Source organism: Pseudophryne corroboree, chromosome 1, assembly GCF_028390025.1.
Source record: "Pseudophryne corroboree isolate aPseCor3 chromosome 1, aPseCor3.hap2, whole genome shotgun sequence".
Classification (NCBI taxonomy): domain Eukaryota; kingdom Metazoa; phylum Chordata; class Amphibia; order Anura; family Myobatrachidae; genus Pseudophryne; species Pseudophryne corroboree.
In genome coordinates, this window is record NC_086444.1 from 238,907,999 (window position 1) to 238,928,716 (window position 20,718).

At 42.2% G+C, this 20,718-nt stretch overlaps 1 protein-coding gene across 1 annotated transcript in view; it reads right to left on the bottom strand.

The window, feature by feature from the left end:
- Window positions 1–1,767: 1,767 nt before the first annotated feature.
- Window positions 1,768–20,718, bottom strand: part of FEM1C (fem-1 homolog C) — a 57,923-nt gene continuing 38,972 nt past the window's right edge. The window contains exon 3 of the mRNA XM_063964154.1: window positions 1,768–3,880. Coding sequence (XP_063820224.1) covers window positions 2,571–3,880 — 1,310 coding nt within the window. The 3' untranslated portion in view covers window positions 1,768–2,570. The remainder of the gene's footprint in view (window positions 3,881–20,718) is intronic.

Below are 20,718 nucleotides of genomic sequence, written 5' to 3' on the forward strand. Positions count from 1 at the left end.
AGAAGAAATGTCAGTCCCGTGTCCACTGCGTGTCTAAACAGAGCGACAATTTAATTGCTCCGTTTTGCACTCCCTAGTGGTAGCCGCGGGGAAAAACGAATCTGCCCCATTAAACTTAAGATGCCTATTTAAAAAAATAAAAAAATCTTTGTCAATTCCACACAAACTATGATGACTTATTAATGGAAAATTCAACCCCACAAAACCAATTTGGTTCAAATCTATGTTTAAATCACAAATTCTGAGCAATGGAAAGAATGACCAAACTTTCTAAAGCCTGCACTGAAATCTAAGTAAAACAAGAAATATATATAAATATATTTTTTCTTTTTATTGTAAGAAATTTGCAGGGCCAATATAGATGTTATTCTGGAACAATAAAGTGCAGAGTAAACTGAATAACCTGAATATTAGTCATGCACTCTACATTCCTTATACCCACATTAATACAGCCTTTTCTGTCAAGGAAAAAAGAAAGAAAAAAAAGAGATAGGTTTTTTAAAAATACTGACTTTAGGGGCAATGGATGCAAATTTAGGCTTCTCATAAAAGGTTTGTTGTGGATTTAAAAATAAATAAATGAAAAAAGCCTACCAAGGCATGCAGGTTACCTGAAATGATCACGGACGACAGAGAAGACATTTATACAATATGGAGAAGCCCTGGCCACAATCCAACTTCCTACTTTTGTGTTACCACACTAAATGCCAGTGATGCAGCATGCCACAAACGCATTAACCTATGGATTTGTTGTAGATTTAGTTGAAGGGACATCATCAACGAAACAGTGTACATTCTGTTCAACCATCATTTCAAATGAAGGGATAGTTATCATGCTGTTAGAAAGTAAAATAAATTGTCAGAATACATTTAAAGTTGTAGTTTCCCTCTCGGTCACCATTAATAATGCTGTATTGTCTCTACCTTGAAAACTGTGTCCCCTATAATTTCTGTTATTGAAATTGTGACATAAGGTGGAAAATGGTGCTGTGCAGTGTACTTCAGGAAACACTGTGGCCTTATGGACACTGTAGCGGCAAATAAGTTCTAAAAAAAAAAAAAAAAAAGAAGAAGAGCAAGCAAAACAAACCAAATATAGCCCATTAAGTAGTTTCATTTTTGTAACCTGGAGTACTGGACACTCCTACAGGGGGTATTCAATTGATTTATGGTGCATGTGAGTAATAGGTGCCTGGCAGGTGATATTCAATTATTCTGAAGGTGGGTGCAAATGCCGTGGGCGTCCATTACTTATCGCGCTTGCTGTGCCCAAATGCACCAGGATTGGGCACAGAAAGTGGCTAAACCCGTGTAAAGTATGTGTTTTGCTAAAGTTGCAGTTTGGGTGCCCAAAATCCCAACTTTTTATGAATTTCTGCTAGTTATCTCAGGAGGGTGCAAGCAGAAATAACAGACGCCCATGGTACTCACACTCGCTCTCATCACTTTGGTAGAAGTTGGGGGTGCCCAAAAGTCATTGAACCCCTTCCACCCAAGATTTAAACGCGAAGAGCACACTTGTTCGGATAGTGTTCCCTTAAAGGCATGGGTCTTCAACCCGTGGCCCTCCAGCCGCTGTGGAACTACACATCCCAGCATGCCCGGACTCAGTTTTAGCATGCCGTAATAGCAAAACTGTGACAGGACATGCTGGGATTTGTAGTTCCACAGAAGCTGGAGGGCTGCAGGTTGAAAAAAACATGCTTTAAAAAGGTACGGTACCATGTAAAAACAATTAAGGAATAAGAGGCATTCTGCACAAGTGTGTCATTATTTTAAAGGGTTCAATTTAATTCAAGGGAATTGCAGAGCCAGAATACTCCAAATCCATAAGATATCTTGTGTAATATAAAGTTAAGGGAAAGTAATATTAAACGATAATGCTGATTTGCCTGCAGAATCCAGCAAAAACCCCTACAAAATAGCCATGCTGCTTAGTGCAGAATAGAAACTCAGTTTCAACAAATAATTGTGTTTTAATCGGGCTCGCAAAATGCTGCATAGATGTATGCCAACACACAACAGTCATGTCTAAGCCAGTGCATAGAGGAGATAAAGCACTTATGGTAATTGCAAACATTAACATGTTCATAAAGCTTTTAGAACTTAGCAAATGGTCCATAGAAATTGATACCCATCCACACATTGAGAGTGAAAGGTCTGGAGATTACAAGAGTGGAAATTACCTTATACTGATCAGAAAAAAAGCCACAAAATTGGCAATAGCAGGAAATCACCAAAAAAGGCATAAGAAAGAAAATAAAATCGCCACTCTCCCAACACCAACAGGCAGAAAACAAACCAAATGGAAACAGAATTTGGCAGATTTTACAAGTCAGGGTCCAGATATTACAATTATGATGACATACAAAACCAAATTTCATATAGCAGTTTCATATTTAAATATGGGTAACCAATTCTTTCAATGTTGATGAGCCCATTTTGGAGACGATTAGATCATGACATTACCAGTTGAAGCATAATTGACGTCTCCTATCAACAATGTTTTAATAAGAAACCAACAGTCAAAGCGCACATCCTTCGGTTGTACTAGAGGTCCCAGCAAAACATCATCTATGAAGCAACACAAAGCTTTCTAGCTTTTCAGGGATTTCCTTTTTGTACTGTAGATTGTGTTTGACAATTATACGTGCAGCAAGACACTGCAGTGTGGTGTGATTAATTGGCTGGATCAAGTTCTTGGCCATTTCCTTCTCATCCAGCAAATCACAGGCAGTTTGGTTGTGCGAATTAGTAGAGTCAAAGTGTGCCCCGGATTTTATGAGCAGATTCATTATATCCGGGTGGTTGTTGAGAGCAGCGATATGTAGCGGGCTGTTCTGGTCAGAGTCTCTGACATTGACATCAGCGCCACATTCCAACAAGATAGCGGTCACCTGAAGAGAGGGGAATTTGCAAACGGGGTAGCGGCCAACACAAGTGGTGTTTTTGTCTACAGCCAGGTGCAGAGGACTAAAGTTGTTTTTTCCTTTGGGATGCAGCTTAAGGAACCTATAGATGTTCTGTTTTTTTAAGTGCTCTTGGTCTGCGCTGCAGGGAACCTTCTCCAGCAAACAGATCAAGTGCAAAATAATTGAGAGGGCCTTGTTTAGCTGGATTTGGTCAGGAGGCAGTAACGCTTGTTTGACCGCTCGGTCTATTTCCAATACGCTTTTACATAGTACACCCATAAGATCATCAAATGTAACAGTAGTACCAAGCAAACCTTTAGCTCGATCCTGAAGCATGAAGGAAAAAAGCTCAGCAAAAGACAACAAGCTACTGGCAGTCATTGGACTTAAAGGGTCCAAGTTGCTCTGCTGCATGTCCAATGCATACTTCCACAAATTGATGCATCGTTTGAAGTTCCCAGAGTCTGCATAGACTGCACCTCGGTACCTGATGTAATAGGATGTATCTGGGTGTGACGGACCCAAGATTCGCTCTCGAATTAAAAGCGCTTGCATTCTCATCTCATCAGGGTCAGCAATTAGGTTGTCCAGCTCTTCTGCAGTATTTACCTCTTTAGCATAATCATAAGCCATAATTAATGCCTGAGGCACAGGCTTGTTGATAATATTAGTCCTATCACTGTACCTCATATCCATAGCTCTCTTCCAATACTTTAAGGCACCAAGAAGGTCCCGCTTTTTGTCCACAAAGGTAGCTCCAAGGAGTTCTAATGCATTGATGCGCTCTGTTTTGCTGGTCTGTGGGTGCTGAGTCAGGAAATCCACAATATTCGTGTGGCCGGTAACACTAGCAGATAGGAGTGGTGTCATGCCATAGCCGTCCTTCTCCATCCGTGCTCCGTATTTCAGAAGCATTTTCATGATTTCCAAGCTACCCGATTCAGCACAGTCATGTAAGGCTGTATTGCCTGCAAAGAGAAAACATGTGTGTTATGCCACAACACTCACAGAAGCAAATAAACAATGACAGGTAAAACAGTAAGGGACACAAGCAATGGAAGAAAAATGTGCTTCCACGATGGCAGCTTACTGCCTTTTGCAGTACATCTACATTGGCAGTAATGCAATTAGATTTACTAATACATATACATACATAATACATTATATATATATATATATATATATATATATATATATATATATATATATATATATATATATATATACACACACATAATACATTATATATATATATATATATATATATATATATATATATATATATATATAAAAAAAGCAGTTGTGACCGGCACTCCTACAGCAGAACTAAATACCTGGGTGCCTTCCCGTGGCACTGCAAGGCCCAGCAGACAAGGTAAGGTAATGGGCGGCACTCCAAAGGATTTTCAGCAAATACAACAGCACACTTGTTTTATATATATATATATATATATTCAGCAAATACAACAGCACACCAGGCCGATTAGTGTTTCAACGTATCCTGACGAAAGGTGTGAATAAAGACACCTGAAACGTTGAAACACTAATCGGCCTGGTGTGCTGTTGTATTTGCTGAAAATCCTTTGGAGTGCCGCCCATTACCTTACTATATATCTATATATCTATATATCTATATATCTATAGTATTTATAACCTATGTTTATCTCCCACTAGCAGGGAGTTTTTTTCAAGAGGTGCTGCCTGACTTTAATACAGCGCGAGATAAGGGTATTGTTGATTATATATATATATATATATATATATATATATATATATTTTCAGAGGGCGCACAACAGTATTACTATTTCAAAAGAGAAATCAAACCAGCGTAACCCAAAGGACAGTAAATTTAATAAAATGAATTAAAATTCAAATACATTAAAATTCAATACAATGGTATAATGTTTCAGAAGTACAATAATCATTTGTACAAAAACATGGTACTTTCTAAAAAGATTTTTTACACAAAATCCAACGCGTTTCGTCCGCTATGGACTTCATTATATATATATATATATATATATATATATATATATATATATATATATATATATATATATATATATATATATATATATATATATATATATATATACACATACACACACACACACACAAATGGGGGGAGGGGGTTTAGCGACCAATGGTGTCTAAAAACTCACACTATAGGTGAATGAGTAAAATATAAAATACAGTTTATTTACATACAAATTTAAAACAAATCTTTTTTTAAAAAATGGGATAAAAAGTATACACACATAATATATAATACCAGTTAAAATGAATAAATAATAAAAAATTCCTTAACTTGGTATGCAGTCACTGCCAGGGTGCCCTGTCCTGATGCCCTGATGTGTGTAAGCTGACTTGCGGTGTACTAAGTATTATTGGACTGGAAACACCTAACAGGTGCTTAATTACCTCTGCTTGTGTGAGGGTACAGCCTCTACACTAATAGTGAATTTGACTCATTGATTGCTCTTGAGGGCTTTGCAATTTTTGTAACGATGTACATATGCAACTCGATGTCATTAATAAGCTCGTCTTGACAAAGATTCTACATTGGAATCGAAACGTTGACACACTGAGCTAGCACATTGGATATTAAAGACAACATTATTTGGATATGGACTATTTTCTTTAGGAGAGTGCATCCCCCTACCTTGGGATTGAGATATATATAGATATATAGATATATATATATAGATATATATAGATATAGATATAGATATAGATATATATATATATATATATATATCTATAATAAGAATTTACTTACCGATAATTCTATTTCTCGTAGTCCGTAGTGGATGCTGGGAACTCCGTAAGGACCATGGGGGGATAGCGGCTCCGCAGGAGTCTGGGCACATCTAAAGAAAGCTTTAGGATCACCTGGTGTGCACTGGCTCCTCCCCCTATGACCCTCCTCCAAGCCTCAGTTAGGATACTGTGCCCGGACGAGCGTACACAATAAGGAAGGATTTTGAATCCCGGGTAAGACTCATACCAGCCACACCAATCACACTGTACAACTTGTGATCTGAACCCAGTTAACAGCATGATAATAGAGGAGCCTCTAGAAAAGATGGCTCACTACAGCAATAACCCGAATTTTTTGGTAACAATAATTATGTACCAGTATTGCAGACAATCCGCACTTGGGATGGGCGCCCAGCATCCACTACGGACTACGAGAAATAGAATTATCGGTAAGTAAATTCTTATTTTCTCTGACGTCCTAAGTGGATGCTGGGAACTCCGTAAGGACCATGGGGATTATACCAAAGCTCCCAAAACGGGCGGGAGAGTGCGGATGACTCTGCAGCACCCAATGAGAGAACTCCCGGTCCTCCTCAGCCAGGGTATCAAATTTGTAGAATTTTACAAACGTATTTGCTCCTGACCAAGTAACTGCTCGGCAAAGTTGTAAAGCCGAGACCCCTTGGCAGCTGCCCAAGATGAGCCCACCTTCCTTGTGGAGTGGGCATTTACAGATTTTTGGCTGTGGCAGGCCTGCCACAGAATGTGCAAGCTGAATTGTACTACAAATCCAACGAGCAATAGTCTGCTTAGAAGCAGGAGCACCCAGCTAGTTGGGTGCATACAGGATAAACAGCAAGTCAGATTTCCTGACTCAAGCCGTCCTGGAAACATATATTTTCCGGGTCCTGACAACGTCTAGCAACTTGGAGTCCCCCAAGTCCCTAGTAGCCGCAGGCACCACAATAGGTTTGGTTCAGGTGAACGCTGAAACCACCTTAGGGAGAAACTGAGGACGAGTCCTCAATTCCGCCCTGTCCGAATGGAAACTCAGATAAGGGCTTTTACAGGATAAAGCCACCAATTCTGACACGCGCCTGGCCCAGGCCATAGCCAACAGCATGACCACTTTTTCTGTGAGATATTTTAACTCCACAGATTTAAGTGGGTCAAACCAATGTGACTTTTGGAACCCAAAAACCACCTTGAGATCCCAAAGTGCCACTGAAGGCACAAAAGGAGTCTGTATATGCAGTACCCCTTTAACAAACGTCTGAACTTCAGGGACTGAAGCTAGTTCTTTTTTGGAAGAAAATCGACAGAGCCGAAATTTGAACCTTAATGGACCCCAATGTCAGGCCCATAGATACTCCTGTTTGCAGGAAATGTAGGAATCGACCCAGTTGAATTTCCTCCGTCGAGCCTTACTGGCCTCGCACCACGCAACATATTTTCGCCAAATGCGGTGATAATGTTTTTCGGTTACATCCTTCCCGGCCTTGATCAGAATAGGGATGACTTCATCCGGAATGCCTTTTTTCTTCAGGATCCGGCGTTCAACCGCCATGCCGTCAACGCAGCCGCGGCAAGTCTTGGAACAGACAAGGTCCCCGCTGAAGCAGGTCCCTTCTTAGAGGTAGAGGCCACGGATTCTCCGTGAGCATCTCTTGAAGTTCCGGTTACCAAGTCCTTCTTGGCCAATCCGGAGCCACTAATATAGTGCTTACTCCTCTCCATCTTATCAATCTCAGTACCTTGGGTATGAGAGGCAGAGGAGGGAACCCATACACTGATTGGTACACCCACGGTGTTACCAGAGCATCTACAGCTATTGCCTGAGGGTCCCTTGACCTGGCGCAATACCTGTCGAGTTTTTCCCAACGGTTTATAATCATGTGGAAGACTTCTGGGTGAAGTCCCTACTCTCCCGGGTGGAGGTCGTGCTGAGGAAATCTGCTTCCCAGTTGTCCACTCCCGGAATGAAAACTGCTGACAGTGCTATCACATGGTTTTTCGCCCAGCGAAGAATCCTTGCAGCTTCTGCCATTGCCCTCCTGCTTCTTGTGGCACCCTGTCTGTTTACGTGGGTGACTGCCGTAATGTTGTCCGACTGGAACAACACCGGCTGACCTTGAAGCAGAGGTCTTGCTAAGCTTAGAGCATTGTAAATGGCCCTTAGCTTCAGGATATTTATGTGAAGTGATGTCTCCAGGCTTGACCATAAGCCCTGGATATTCCTTCCCTGTGTGACTGCTCCCCAGCCTCGCAGGCTGGCATCCGTGGTCACCAGGATCCAGTCCTGAATGCCGAATCTGCGGCCCTCTAGAAGAGGAGCACTCTGCAACCACCACAGGAGGGATACCCTTGTCCCTGGTGACAGGGTTATCCGCTGATGCATCTGAAGATGCGACCCGGACCATTTGTCCAGTAGGTTCCACTGGAAAGTCTTGCGTGGAATCTGCCGAATGGGATTGCTTCGTAGGAAGCCACCATTTTTACCCAGAACCCTTGTGCATTGATGCACTGAGACTTGGTTTGGTTTTAGGAGGTTCCTGACTAGCTCGGATAACTCCCTGGCTTTTTCCTCCGGGAGAAACACCTTCTTTCTGGACTGTGTCCAGGATCATCCCTAGGAACAGAAGACAAGTCGTCGGAACCAGCTGCGAATCTGGAATATTGAGAATCCAATCGTGCTGCCGCAACACTACCTGAGATAGTGCTACACCGATCTCCAACTGTTCCCTGGATCTTACCCTTATCAGGGAATCGTCCAAGTAAAGGATAACTAAAAATTCCCTTCCTTTGAAGGAATATCATCATTTCGGTCATTACTTCAGTAAAGACCCGGGGTGCCGTGGACCCTCCCTACGGCAGCGTCTGAACTGATAGTGACAGTTCTGTACCATAACCTGAGATACCCTTGGTGAGAAGGGTAAATTTTGACATGAAGGTAAGCATCCTTGATGTCCCGAGACATCATGTAGTCCCCTTCTTCCAGGTTTGCAATCACTGCTCTGAGTGACTCAATTTTGAATTTGAACCTCTGTATGTAAGTGTTCAAAGATTTTAGATTTTAAAATCGGTCTCACCGAGCCGTCTGGCTTCGGTACCACAATAGTGTGGAATAATACCCCGTTCCCTGTTGCAGGAGGGGTACCTTAATTATCACCTGCTGGGAATACAGCTTGTGAATGGCTTCCAAAACTGCCTCCCTGTCAGCGGGAGACGTCGGTAAAACAGACTTTTTGGAAACGGCGAGGGGAATACGTCTCGAATTCCAATTTTGTACCCCTGAGATAACACCTGAAGGATCCCGGGGTCTACTTGCGAGTGAGCCCACTGCGCATTGAAATTCACTGAGAACGGGCCCCCACCGTGCCTGAACTTGTAAAGCCCTAGCGTCATACTGAGGGCTTGGCAGAGGCGGAAAAGGGTTTCTGTTCCTGGGAACTGGCTGATCTCTGCAGCCATTTTCCTCTACCTCTGTCACGAGCAGAAAAGAGGAACCCTTTTGTCCGCTTGCCAACCAGGACTGCGCCTGATAATACGGCGTCTTATTTTGAGAGGCGACCTAGGGTACATCCCCTTTTTTTAAGGCAATACTTCCAAATGCCGTTTGGAATCCCTGACCACTTTACTGGTAGAATACAACGCACTTATACTTGATGCCAGTCGGCAAATATTCTGCTGTGCATCATGCATATATAGAAATGCATCTTTTAATTGCTCTATAGGCAATAATATACTGTCCTTATCTAGGATATCAATATTTCCAGTCAGGGAATCCGACCACGCCAACCCAGCACTGCACATCCAGGCTGAGGCGATTGCTGGTCGCAGTATAACACTAGTATGTGTGTAAATACATTTTAGGATACCCTCCTGCTTTTTATCAGCAGGATCCTTAAGGGCGGCCATCTCAAGAGAGGGTAGAGCCCTTGTTCTTACAAGCGTGTGAGCGCCTTATCCCCTGTAGGGGGTGTTTCCCAACGCACCCTAACCTCTGGCGGGAAAAGGTATACTGCCAATAACTTTTTAGAATTATCAATTGTTATCGGGGGGAAACCCACGCATCATCACACACCTCATTTTATTTTTCAGATTTAGGAAAACTACAGGAAGTTTTTCCTCACCAAACATAATACCCCTTTTTTTGGTGGTATTCATATCAGAAAAGTGTAAACATTTTCCATTGCATCAATCATGCAATGAGTGGCCCTATTGGAAATCACGGTTGTCTCTTCACCGTCGACACAGGAGTCAGTATCCGTGTCGGCGTCTGTATCTGAGGTAACGGGCGCTTTAGAGCCCCTGTATGAGACGTCTGGACATGCACAAGCTGAGTAGCCGGCTGTCTCATGTCAACCACTGTCTTTTATACAAAGCTGACACTGTCACGCAATTTCAACAGTACATCCACTCAGGTGTCGACCCCCTAGGGGGTGACAACACTATTACAGACACTCTACTCCGTCTCCACATCATTTTTCTCCTCATACATGTCGACACAAACGTACCGACACACAGCACACACACAGGGAATGCTCTGATAGAGGACAGGACCCACTAGCCCTTTGGGGAGACAGAGGGAGAGTTTGCCAGCACACACCAGAGCGCTATATATATATATATAGGGATAACCTTATATAAGTGTTTTTCCCTTTATAGCTGCTGTATTGTTTATACTGCGCCTAATTTGTGCCCCCCTCTTTTTTAACCCCTTTCTGTAGTGTAGTGACTGCAGGGGAGAGCCAGGGAGCTTCCCTCCAACTGAGCTGTGAGGGAAAATGGCGCCAGTGTGCTGAGGAGATAGGCTCCGCCCCTTTCTCTGCGTCCTTATCATCCGTTTTTCTGTATGTTTTGGCAGGGGTTAAATGCATCCATATAGCCCAGGAGTTATATGTGATGCATTTATTTTAGCCATATAAGGTTTTTATAGATTTATTGCATCTCAGGGCGCTGCCCCCCCAGCGCCCTGCACCCTCAGTGACCGGAGTGTGAAGTGTGCTGAGAGCAATGGCGCACAGCTGCGGTGCTGTGCGCTACCTTATCTGAAGACAGGATCGTCTTCTGCCGCCGATTTCACCGGACCTCTTCGCTCTTCTGGCTCTGTAAGGGGGCCGGCGGCGCGGCTCCGGGACCCATCCAGGCTGAACCTGTGATCGTCCCTCTGGAGCTAATGTCCAGTAGCCTAAGAAACCCGATCCACTCTGCACGCAGGTGAGTCCGTTTCTTCTCCCCTTAGTCCCACGATGCAGTGAGCCTGTTGCCAGCAGGTCTCACTGAAAATAATAAACCTAAACTAAAACTTTCACAAAGAGCTCAGGAGAGCCCCTAGTGTGCACCCTTCTCGTCGGGCACAGAAATCTAACTGAGGCTTGGAGGAGGGTCATAGGGGGAGGAGCCAGTGCACACCAGGTGATCCTAAAGCTTTCTTTAGATGTGCCCAGACTCCTGCGGAGCCGCTATACCCCCATGGTCCTTACGGAGTTCCCAGCATCCACTAGGACGTCAGAGAAATATATATATATATATATATTATATATATATATATATATATATATATATATATATATATATATATATATATATATATATATATATATATATATATATATACACATATACACACACACACATATATATATATATATATATATATACATATATATATATATATATACACACACACACACACACACACATATACATACATATACACACGAACGTATGGCTCTGTACACAGACTTTATGAAACAATTTACTATCAATTTTAGAAACTGAAGTCAAATGATGACCTTAAGCTGGAATCGCATATCAAACAACCATATCACTCATGTGGTTGCCGACAACGACTGCACACATATGGTGCTATGATCAGCAGCAACTAAACAGCTCCGTGAAACCTATCGATTCCGAGTTTCTAGTCAGTCTTTTTTTTGGTCACCGAAGAAAAAATTTTATTGGATAGTTTTATTTTTTATTGTTTAATGAAACAAATAAAAGGGAAGGCAAACAATGGGCACAATTTAATTCTAAAGGTGTGTACACACTGAGATCCTTGCTATGCCCGACTTTGACTATGCGAATTCCCTTGAACTCCCCCAGAGCCCAGATAGTCAAAATCTGTTCTATATGTACTTTCGATTTTGCCTATGTAAGATTTTGACTAAGTGCCGATTTTGACTGTACTTTGTACTAGATAGTCAAGATTGAATTACCTGCACAGTCTATCTAGCCTTACGATACCGACCCCACGGAAGCGTGCATCAGGATCTAATCGGTATCGCAAGCTGCCTAACACCTTGAGATATGCATTAACTTTCCTTAAGATTTTGACTATATATAGTCAAAATCTTACATATTTATCTCACCGTATGTACACATCATTAGAGAGTTGAACAGTGCCAGGAATTGGCTCCCAGGACTATTCAATACAGCGCAATGGTAAGTCGGAGAATGCCCATTCTCCCGGACTAAACAGGGTGTTTTGTCTAAAGCACAGGTTCTCAAACTCGGTCCTCAGGACCCCACACAGTACATGTTTTGCAGGTCTCCTCATAAAATCACAAGTGAAATAATTAGCTCCACCTGTAGACCTTTTAAAATGTGTCAGTGAGTAATTAATACACCTGTGCACCTGCTGGGTTACCTGCAAAACAGCAAAGGTAAGAGAACTGAAGAAGCGGTTGATAGGTCGGGTGCACAAATCACATTTGTAGAATTAATTATTATAGTAAAACGTAACTTTTATTGCTTTTTATTAATATTAACACAGTCCCTACTGTAGGACACATACAGCAAAATATAGAGGTTAAAAACTGATACATACAAACATATAAGTGACAAAGGTTGAGAAGATGGTGAACTTAGTTTATTTAAAAAGGTGGGCTCACCACAGTAACTCCTACAACCATGTTTATAATGTGTGTCATTGGAGCCAAAAAGGACATTTAAATACGTTTTTAAATGTCCTTTTTGGCTCCAATGACACACATTATAAACATATGGTTGTAGGAGTTACTGTGGTGAGCCCACCTTTTTAAATAAACTAAGTTCACCATCTTCTCAACCTTTGTCACTTATATGTTTGTATGTATCAGTTTTTAACCTCTATATTTTGCTGTATGTGTCCTACAGTAGGGACTGTGTTAATATTAATAAAAAGCAATAAAAGTTACGTTTTACTATAATAATTAATTCTACAAATGTGATTTGTGCACCCGACCTATCAACCGCTTCTTCAGTTCTCTTACCTTTGCCATTTAATTGGTTGCATTAGGGTCGCACCCCCAGAGAAGTATAAGGTCTAATCAAGACATCCGAATATTGGGGTTTTCTATAGGTTAGCCTATTTATAAAAAGTGATACACAAATTCATAGTGTGCAGATGTTTTTTCTCTGTTCTTTTTACCTGCAAAACAACATGCACTGTGTGGGGTCCTGAGGACAGAGTTTGAGAACCTATGGTCTAGAGAACCGGCATTCTCTGACTTAAGTGCCTGGCGCAACACTGTTTTCGCCACGCTAAGGGCAGAAATCACATGGCGCCGTATTGAATAGCACCGTGAGCCAATTCTCGGCGCTATTCAACTGTCACTGAATTGAATTGTGCCCATTGTGTACTACACCTGTAATTGAATTGCTGCCATTCTGAAGTCTTTTATAATAAAAAATAGTCTTGTGTAGGATTTTCTACTACCTGTCTTTATGACCTGAGCACTGATACATGGATATTCATTAACTGCACAGTGCTGAAATAATCAGATTTTCCAGCAAAAGTAATAGTTTTTTTTTTTCTTCACTTTTGTCGGATTTCTGCTCGCACCCCTCCAGGGATGTAAGAAGAAATCCCATCATTGGGTGTCACAGGACGCTGTATTGAATAGCACAAGAGCTAATTACCAGCGCTATTCAACTCTCTTAAAATTGAATCGTGCCCAATTTTACAACCAGGGCAGTAAAGTTTCAAGTCATCACATGCTGTTTGGTTAACAGTTATCAGGTCAGCCACCAAAAACCAAGTGTGTGAGACAAAAGTTATTTGTCAGGGTCTAATAAAGCAAGATTACAGAATCTCAGTGCTGGGGAGACCCAGGCTGGGCCAACTAATTTATTGCAGAGGAAAACTAAAATACCACCCCACTCTAACCATGCCAATATAGCATCACAGACATGGGAAGAGGCACCCAAAAATACCAATCTCATAAGTCACCTCAATGATATGCCGTATTAATTACTGCTAGAGGTACAATTTCTAATAAGAAAATTAACCAATAAATTTTTAACCATTGTTTGTGAATATTAAATTATGTGATATAGAATTACAAAGCTCAACCACCCTTACATTAAGGACACAAATTAAGACCCATTGTCCTCTGTGTGGGCCAGAGAGACTATATCAAATATAATATTCTGTTCCCTTTTTCTATTCATTGGGAGCAATTTAATTGTCTATTTTTCCCATTTGGATGCCAAAGTGCCAAGTTTGGCACATTTTTCTCACAGCCTCCTGAGGCTACTGGACATCTGAACAGAGCTACAATTAAATTGCTCCGTTTTGCTCACCCTACTGGTAATCAAGGGAGAAATCAATTGAATTGGCCCATATGCCATTTTAACAGTAAGGAATAAAAAAAAATAAAAAACAAGTACACATTTAAGATGCATAATTGTGACTTCTACAATGGTAATACTATGCTTGCACAATTGTATTCACCTTCGTAGCTGCTGCCTATCTGCGTGATATGGAATTCCTATATTATGTTCCAATTCATGTCCCCAACCGCTAACCTCAATCTAATATATAAATTTAGCACATTTAGTACCACAACATACCAACATTAAATTTCTCTGTCCAGCTTGTCGGGCTGTATAAATCAGTCTGCAGAACACTGACCGGTACAGAATCCTGCGGTACACAACTAATGACTTTAGCTAGCTTTCTACTGTTGAAACATTTCTCTACACCCATGTACATATTTTTCCCATAGACCTACTTTCACTAGACTTACATGAAATTCTTCTGCAAAATTCAAGGATACCACATTAATCAAAATATAGAAATCAATTTAGAAACATCTTTTCTTGACAATTATTTTGTTTTTAGGCATGACCAGTCCTTTGCAATACCATGCTAACAATATAGTTCTTTAATTGTATGCCTCATAGCTTGTCAAATCTGTATCTTTGTCTATTCAAGTTAATGAAAAGCACAGTAAAATAGGACAAAAAACAAACAAAAAAAAAACATGGTGCTATTCCCACCACTGCTCCTTAACATTTTAACTTCGTATTTAATTTAGAACATGGCATGTTATTCTCCTCATACAGTAATGTGTGCTATGAGTACCAAGGATTGAATCTAATTGTGTAATTCCATCACATTTAGTCCTACGCCTAATTTTGTTGCCATACGGTATCTAATTGCAGCAATATTTAAATCGAAAGACAAGTTCTGTTTAACCTCGAAACTATCAACTTCTTCACTTCTTCTGGGGATTCTGCCTCAGCAGACGCACAAACAGTGCTAAGGTTGAGTCCCACTTGTCCCCTGTGGTTACAGCTGGACAATGACGAAGTCATCGTGCCAGAGCACAATGGGGTCGATTCAATTCGGCAGCTTATGAATAGCGCCGGGAATTAGCTCCCGACGCTATTCAATTCCGTTGCTAGTTACCCGCAATTGTCGGGAATTCTTCTCTCATCCCCGGGGGGTGAGAGAAGAAAACCGACAAAAGTGCTGCCGCGCGAGGCTGATTCGGTCGGGAATCAGCATCGCCGCGGGTAGTTAAGTCGGAGAATGCCCGTTCTCCCGACAAAACTACCTGTTAGGACGGCGAGAACGGGCCATCGCCGACTTAACTGGAGCTGAATTGAATAGCGTCGGGACCTAATTCCCAGCGCTATTCATAAGTTGCCGAATTGAATCGACCCCTATATCCTCAGAGTGCACATCTCTACACAAAATCTGTGCACAAATTTTTTTTTCCTGAAATGTCAGGAGACTGGGACGACAGGGGTGCTAAAGGTTCCCAATCTCACTTATATTTGCACTTATAGCACTCAGTCTCATTGGGGAATGCTTATTTGAAATAGGGATGTCTATGAATCTACAGTATAAATGCCAAGTTGTCTCCCATCCTGGGTCAAATAAACAGTGGTATCCTCATTTAATGGGCTAAATTGTCTAGTTTTCAAAGTGGTATCCCATCTTGGGCTATCCATGTTACGTGCTGCATTGAAGACCGTGCTAATTTGATATAGCTACAGTAATTTCCATTAAAAGGCTTCTACTATTTGTTAACACAAACCATGTGATATTTCTACTGCCACTTTAAATTTAACACAAGTCAAAACTTCCCCATACTCCTCCATGCCCCAGAATCTAAATATCTTATTTACCTACTTAAACTCCTGCTGTCATTAGGGAACAGCATCTGCCACAGGCAAGTTATGGAAAAACTAACTCTGAAGGTCCTTGCTCAACGTTTACTGCCCAGTTCATTGAACTCAAGGACTGTCCATCTAGCTTTAAGTCCGCCCCACACATATACAGTACGGCAGGTGCAAGCAGACAGTTCAGCATTCACAATCCTATTTATTTACATATTCATTGGTGTTTGGGATTATGGCTAGCCTCTTCCCCTACTTACATTGTCCCAATTATCTACTTCAAGATCCACCCGCCCAAAAAACAGACATAGTACTTCAAAAATTAAGTTTGTTATTCAAATTATTATTATTATTTTTAAATGGAGACCCCATTTCCAGCTGTACTTATGTAGTTTTAAGGAAATGAACCGTCCGATGTGCAGTAATCCAGCAACATCACCATGACTGCACAAACTGAACATGTGTGACACTCATACTGTATACTATGGGCACGATTCAATTCGATGACAGTTGAATAAAGCCGGGAATTAGCTCCTGGGGCTATTCAATACAGCGCCATGTGACACCCAACAACGGGATTTCTTCTCGCACCCCCAGAGGGGTGCTAGCAGAAATCCGACAAAAGTGCCAGCGCTATGCAGATTTCTGCCCTTACTGCGGCAAAAACAGCATCGCGCCGGGCACTTAAGTCGGAGAATGCTGGTTCTCCTAACAAAACACCCTGTTTAGTCCAGGAGAATGGGCATTCTCCGACTTAACACTGCGCTGTATTGAATAGCAACGGGAGCCAATTCCCGATGCTATTCAACAGTCATCGTATTGAATCGAGCCCTATATGGGAGGAGGAAAAACCATACAGGGGACAATACTGGTTAGTAAAACTTTTAAATTTTTCTATTTACAGTTTGTGCCACATGTAAACTGCCAATGTTCCACTTTCTTGAAGTCCTCTTGAAACAATACAACTATAAAGGGTTAATCATTTTAAAATAAAAAATGCACTTGTAAAGCTGCCCATACACCTAAAGATTTATTGTCCAATCTGGCTGGTTGGAACGAAAATCTGGTAATGGATGGGAGCAAATGACAATTTGCTCCCATCCATCCTGAAAAACAGACAAAAATGGGTCAGACAAATAGGTTAAATGTATTTGATTTAACCAATTTGTCTGAACGACCGTTTTTTCGCAGCTTTCCAGCATTTTGGGGCAAATGGTCAATTGTCGTTTGCTCCCATCCATTACCAAATTTTTGTTCCAATCAGCCAGATCGGACAATAAATCTTTAGGTGTATGGACCGGGATTACTACATTTTAAAGTTTCAAGACTTCTTCCTTAACATCCAGCCTCCTCTTTCACACTTGTTGCTAAAAATAGACAAAGCACATCTAAGTAGTAGAATCCTAATTAACTGATCAGAGGTAATAAGAGGCAGATATTTAAGCAGTGACTTATTTCAAGCAAAAACAGGATGACTCATGATGGTGTTGTCAGAGCTGCAATGAATATAAACTCAAACTATTAGCATATCACTGTTCCTAGCACTTAAAGCTATGCTACACGCTAAAAACATAGTGAACATTTCTCTTCAATACTTTAAAACAGTTGCGAAAGGGGCGTGTGAGCAAGTGGACCAATCAGAAGTCTCAGGGACAGTTTTTGCGGCTTTTCCCATGTCTGCCCCCCGCACATCCCCTTCATAGCACCACACAGTACGAGTGGAGAAACCAACAAAGCAGCTAGGGAAAGACCATTTTACAGAGCAGCTCCTGACACTCCAGTATGTGGTTTGCAGGTTTAAAAAAGGACCATAAAAATGCTATACGTAAATATATTAGTGTTTCTCAAATTTTTCGGAATTGGCAATTAGGCTCATATAAGTCTGATATGATTCCTTTCTTGACAATCATATGTACGATTGCAAAAAAAATAAAATAAAAATCATACTGATTCAATGGATCTCCCCCTCTTCCCCCACAATTTGAGAAGTCAATTGTAAACTTCATCAAATTTTATAGTTTGAAAGAAAATGGACATCTCCCGCTTTTACTTTTTACAGGTATCACGTTTTAAAATATAAAAAAAAAAAAACATTTAATTTATTTAAAGCGCTCCCTTGTTACAATTAGTTATGTAGGGATCACACAGAGTTCTGCTCACTGAGCAGTTAATGCTATACAACAGGGATGGGGAACCTTTTTTCTACCAAGGGCCATTTGGATATTTCTAAAATCCTTCGGGGGCCATACAAAAAATAAGAATTTACTTACCGATAATTCTATTTCTCATAGTCCGTAGTGGATGCTGGGAACTCCGTAAGGACCATGGGGAATAGCGGCTCCGCAGGAGACTGGGCACAAAAAGTAAAAGCTTTAGACTAGCTGGTGTGCACTGGCTCCTCCCCCTATGACCCTCCTCCAAGCCTCAGTTAAGATACTGTGCCCGGACGAGCGTACATAATAAGGAAGGATCTTGAATCCCGGGTAAGACTCATACCAGCCACACCAATCACACCGTACAACTCGTGATCTGAACCCAGTTAACAGTATGATAACCGTAGGAGCCTCTGAAAAGATGGCTTCCAACAATAAATAAGATTTTACTTACCGATAAATCTATTTCTCGTAGTCCGTAGTGGATGCTGGGACTCCGTCAGGACCATGGGGAATAGCGGCTCCGCAGGAGACAGGGCACAAAATTTAAAAGTTTGACCACTAGGTGGTGTGTACTGGCTCCTCCCCCTATGACCCTCCTCCAAGCCTCAGTTAGGATACTGTGCCCGGACGAGCGTACACAATAAGGAAGGATTTTGAATCCCGGGTAAGACTCATACCAGCCACACCAATCACACCGTACAACTTGTGATCTGAACCCAGTTAACAGTATGACAAACGTAGGAGCCTCTGAACAGACGGCTCACAACAATAACAACCCGATTTTTTTGTAACAATAACTATGTACAAGTATTGCAGACAATCCGCACTTGGGATGGGCGCCCAGCATCCACTACGGACTACGAGAAATAGATTTATCGGTAAGTAAAATCTTATTTTCTCTGACGTCCTAGTGGATGCTGGGACTCCGTCAGGACCATGGGGATTATACCAAAGCTCCCAAACGGGCGGGAGAGTGCGGATGACTCTGCAGCACCGAATGAGAGAACTCCAGGTCCTCCTTAGCCAGGGTATCAAATTTGTAGAATTTTACAAACGTGTTCTCCCCTGACCACGTAGCTGCTCGGCAGAGTTGTAATGCCGAGACCCCTCGGGCAGCCGCCCAAGATGAGCCCACCTTCCTTGTGGAATGGGCCTTGACAGATTTAGGCTGTGGCAGGCCTGCCACAGAATGTGCAAGTTGAATTGTGCTACAAATCCAACGAGCAATCGTCTGCTTAGAAGCAGGAGCACCCAGCTTGTTGGGTGCATACAGTATAAAACAGCGAGTCAGATTTTCTGACTCCAGCCGTCCTTGAAATATATATTTTCAATGCTCTGACAACGTCCAGCAACTTGGAATCCTCCAAATCGCTAGTAGCCGCAGGCACCACAATAGGCTGGTTCAGGTGAAACGCTGAAACCACCTTAGGCAGAAAGTGAGGACGCGTCCGCAGTTCTGCCCTGTCCGAATGGAAAATCAGATATGGGCTTTTATACGATAAAGCCGCCAATTCTGACACTCTCCTGGCTGAAGCCAGGGCCAGTAGCATGGTTACTTTCCATGTAAGATATTTCAAATCCACCGATTTGAGTGGCTCAAACCAATGGGATTTGAGAAAATCCAAAACTACATTAAGATCCCACGGTGCCACTGGGGGCACAACCGGGGGCTGTATATGTAGTACTCCTTTTACAAAAGTCTGGACTTCAGGAACTGAAGCCAATTATTTCTGGAAGAAAATCGACAGGGCCGAAATTTGAACCTTAATGGACCCTAACTTGAGGCCCATAGACAATCCTGTTTGCAGGAAATGTAGGAATCGACCCAGTTGAAATTCCTCCGTCGGGGCCTTCCTGGCCTCACACCACGCAACATATTTTCTCCAAATGCGGTGATAATGTTGTGCAGTCACCTCCTTCCTGGCTTTTACCAGGGTAGGGATGACCTCTTCCGGAATGCCTTTTTCCCTTAGGATTCGGCGTTCAACCGCCATGCCGTCAAACGCAGCCGCGGTAAGTCTTGGAATAGACACGGTCCCTGCTGAAGCAGGTCCCGTCTTAGAGGTAGAGGCCACGGATCTTCCGTGAGCATCTCCTGAAGTTCCGGGTACCAAGTTCTTCTTGGCCAATCCGGAGCCACGAGTATCGTTCTTACTCCCCTTTGCCGTATAATTCTCAGTACTTTTGGTATGAGAGGCAGAGGAGGAAACACATACACTGACTGGTACACCCATGGTGTTACCAGAGCGTCTACAGCTATTGCCTGAGGGTCTCTTGACCTGGCGCAATACCTGTCCAGTTTTTTGTTGAGGCGGGACGCCATCATGTCCACCATTGGTCTTTCCCAATGGACCACAATCATGTGGAAGACTTCTGGATGAAGTCCCCACTCTCCCGGGTGCAGATCGTGTCTGCTGAGGAAGTCTGCTTCCCAGTTGTCCACTCCCGGGATGAACACAGCTGACAGTGCTAACACATGATTTTCTGCCCAGCGG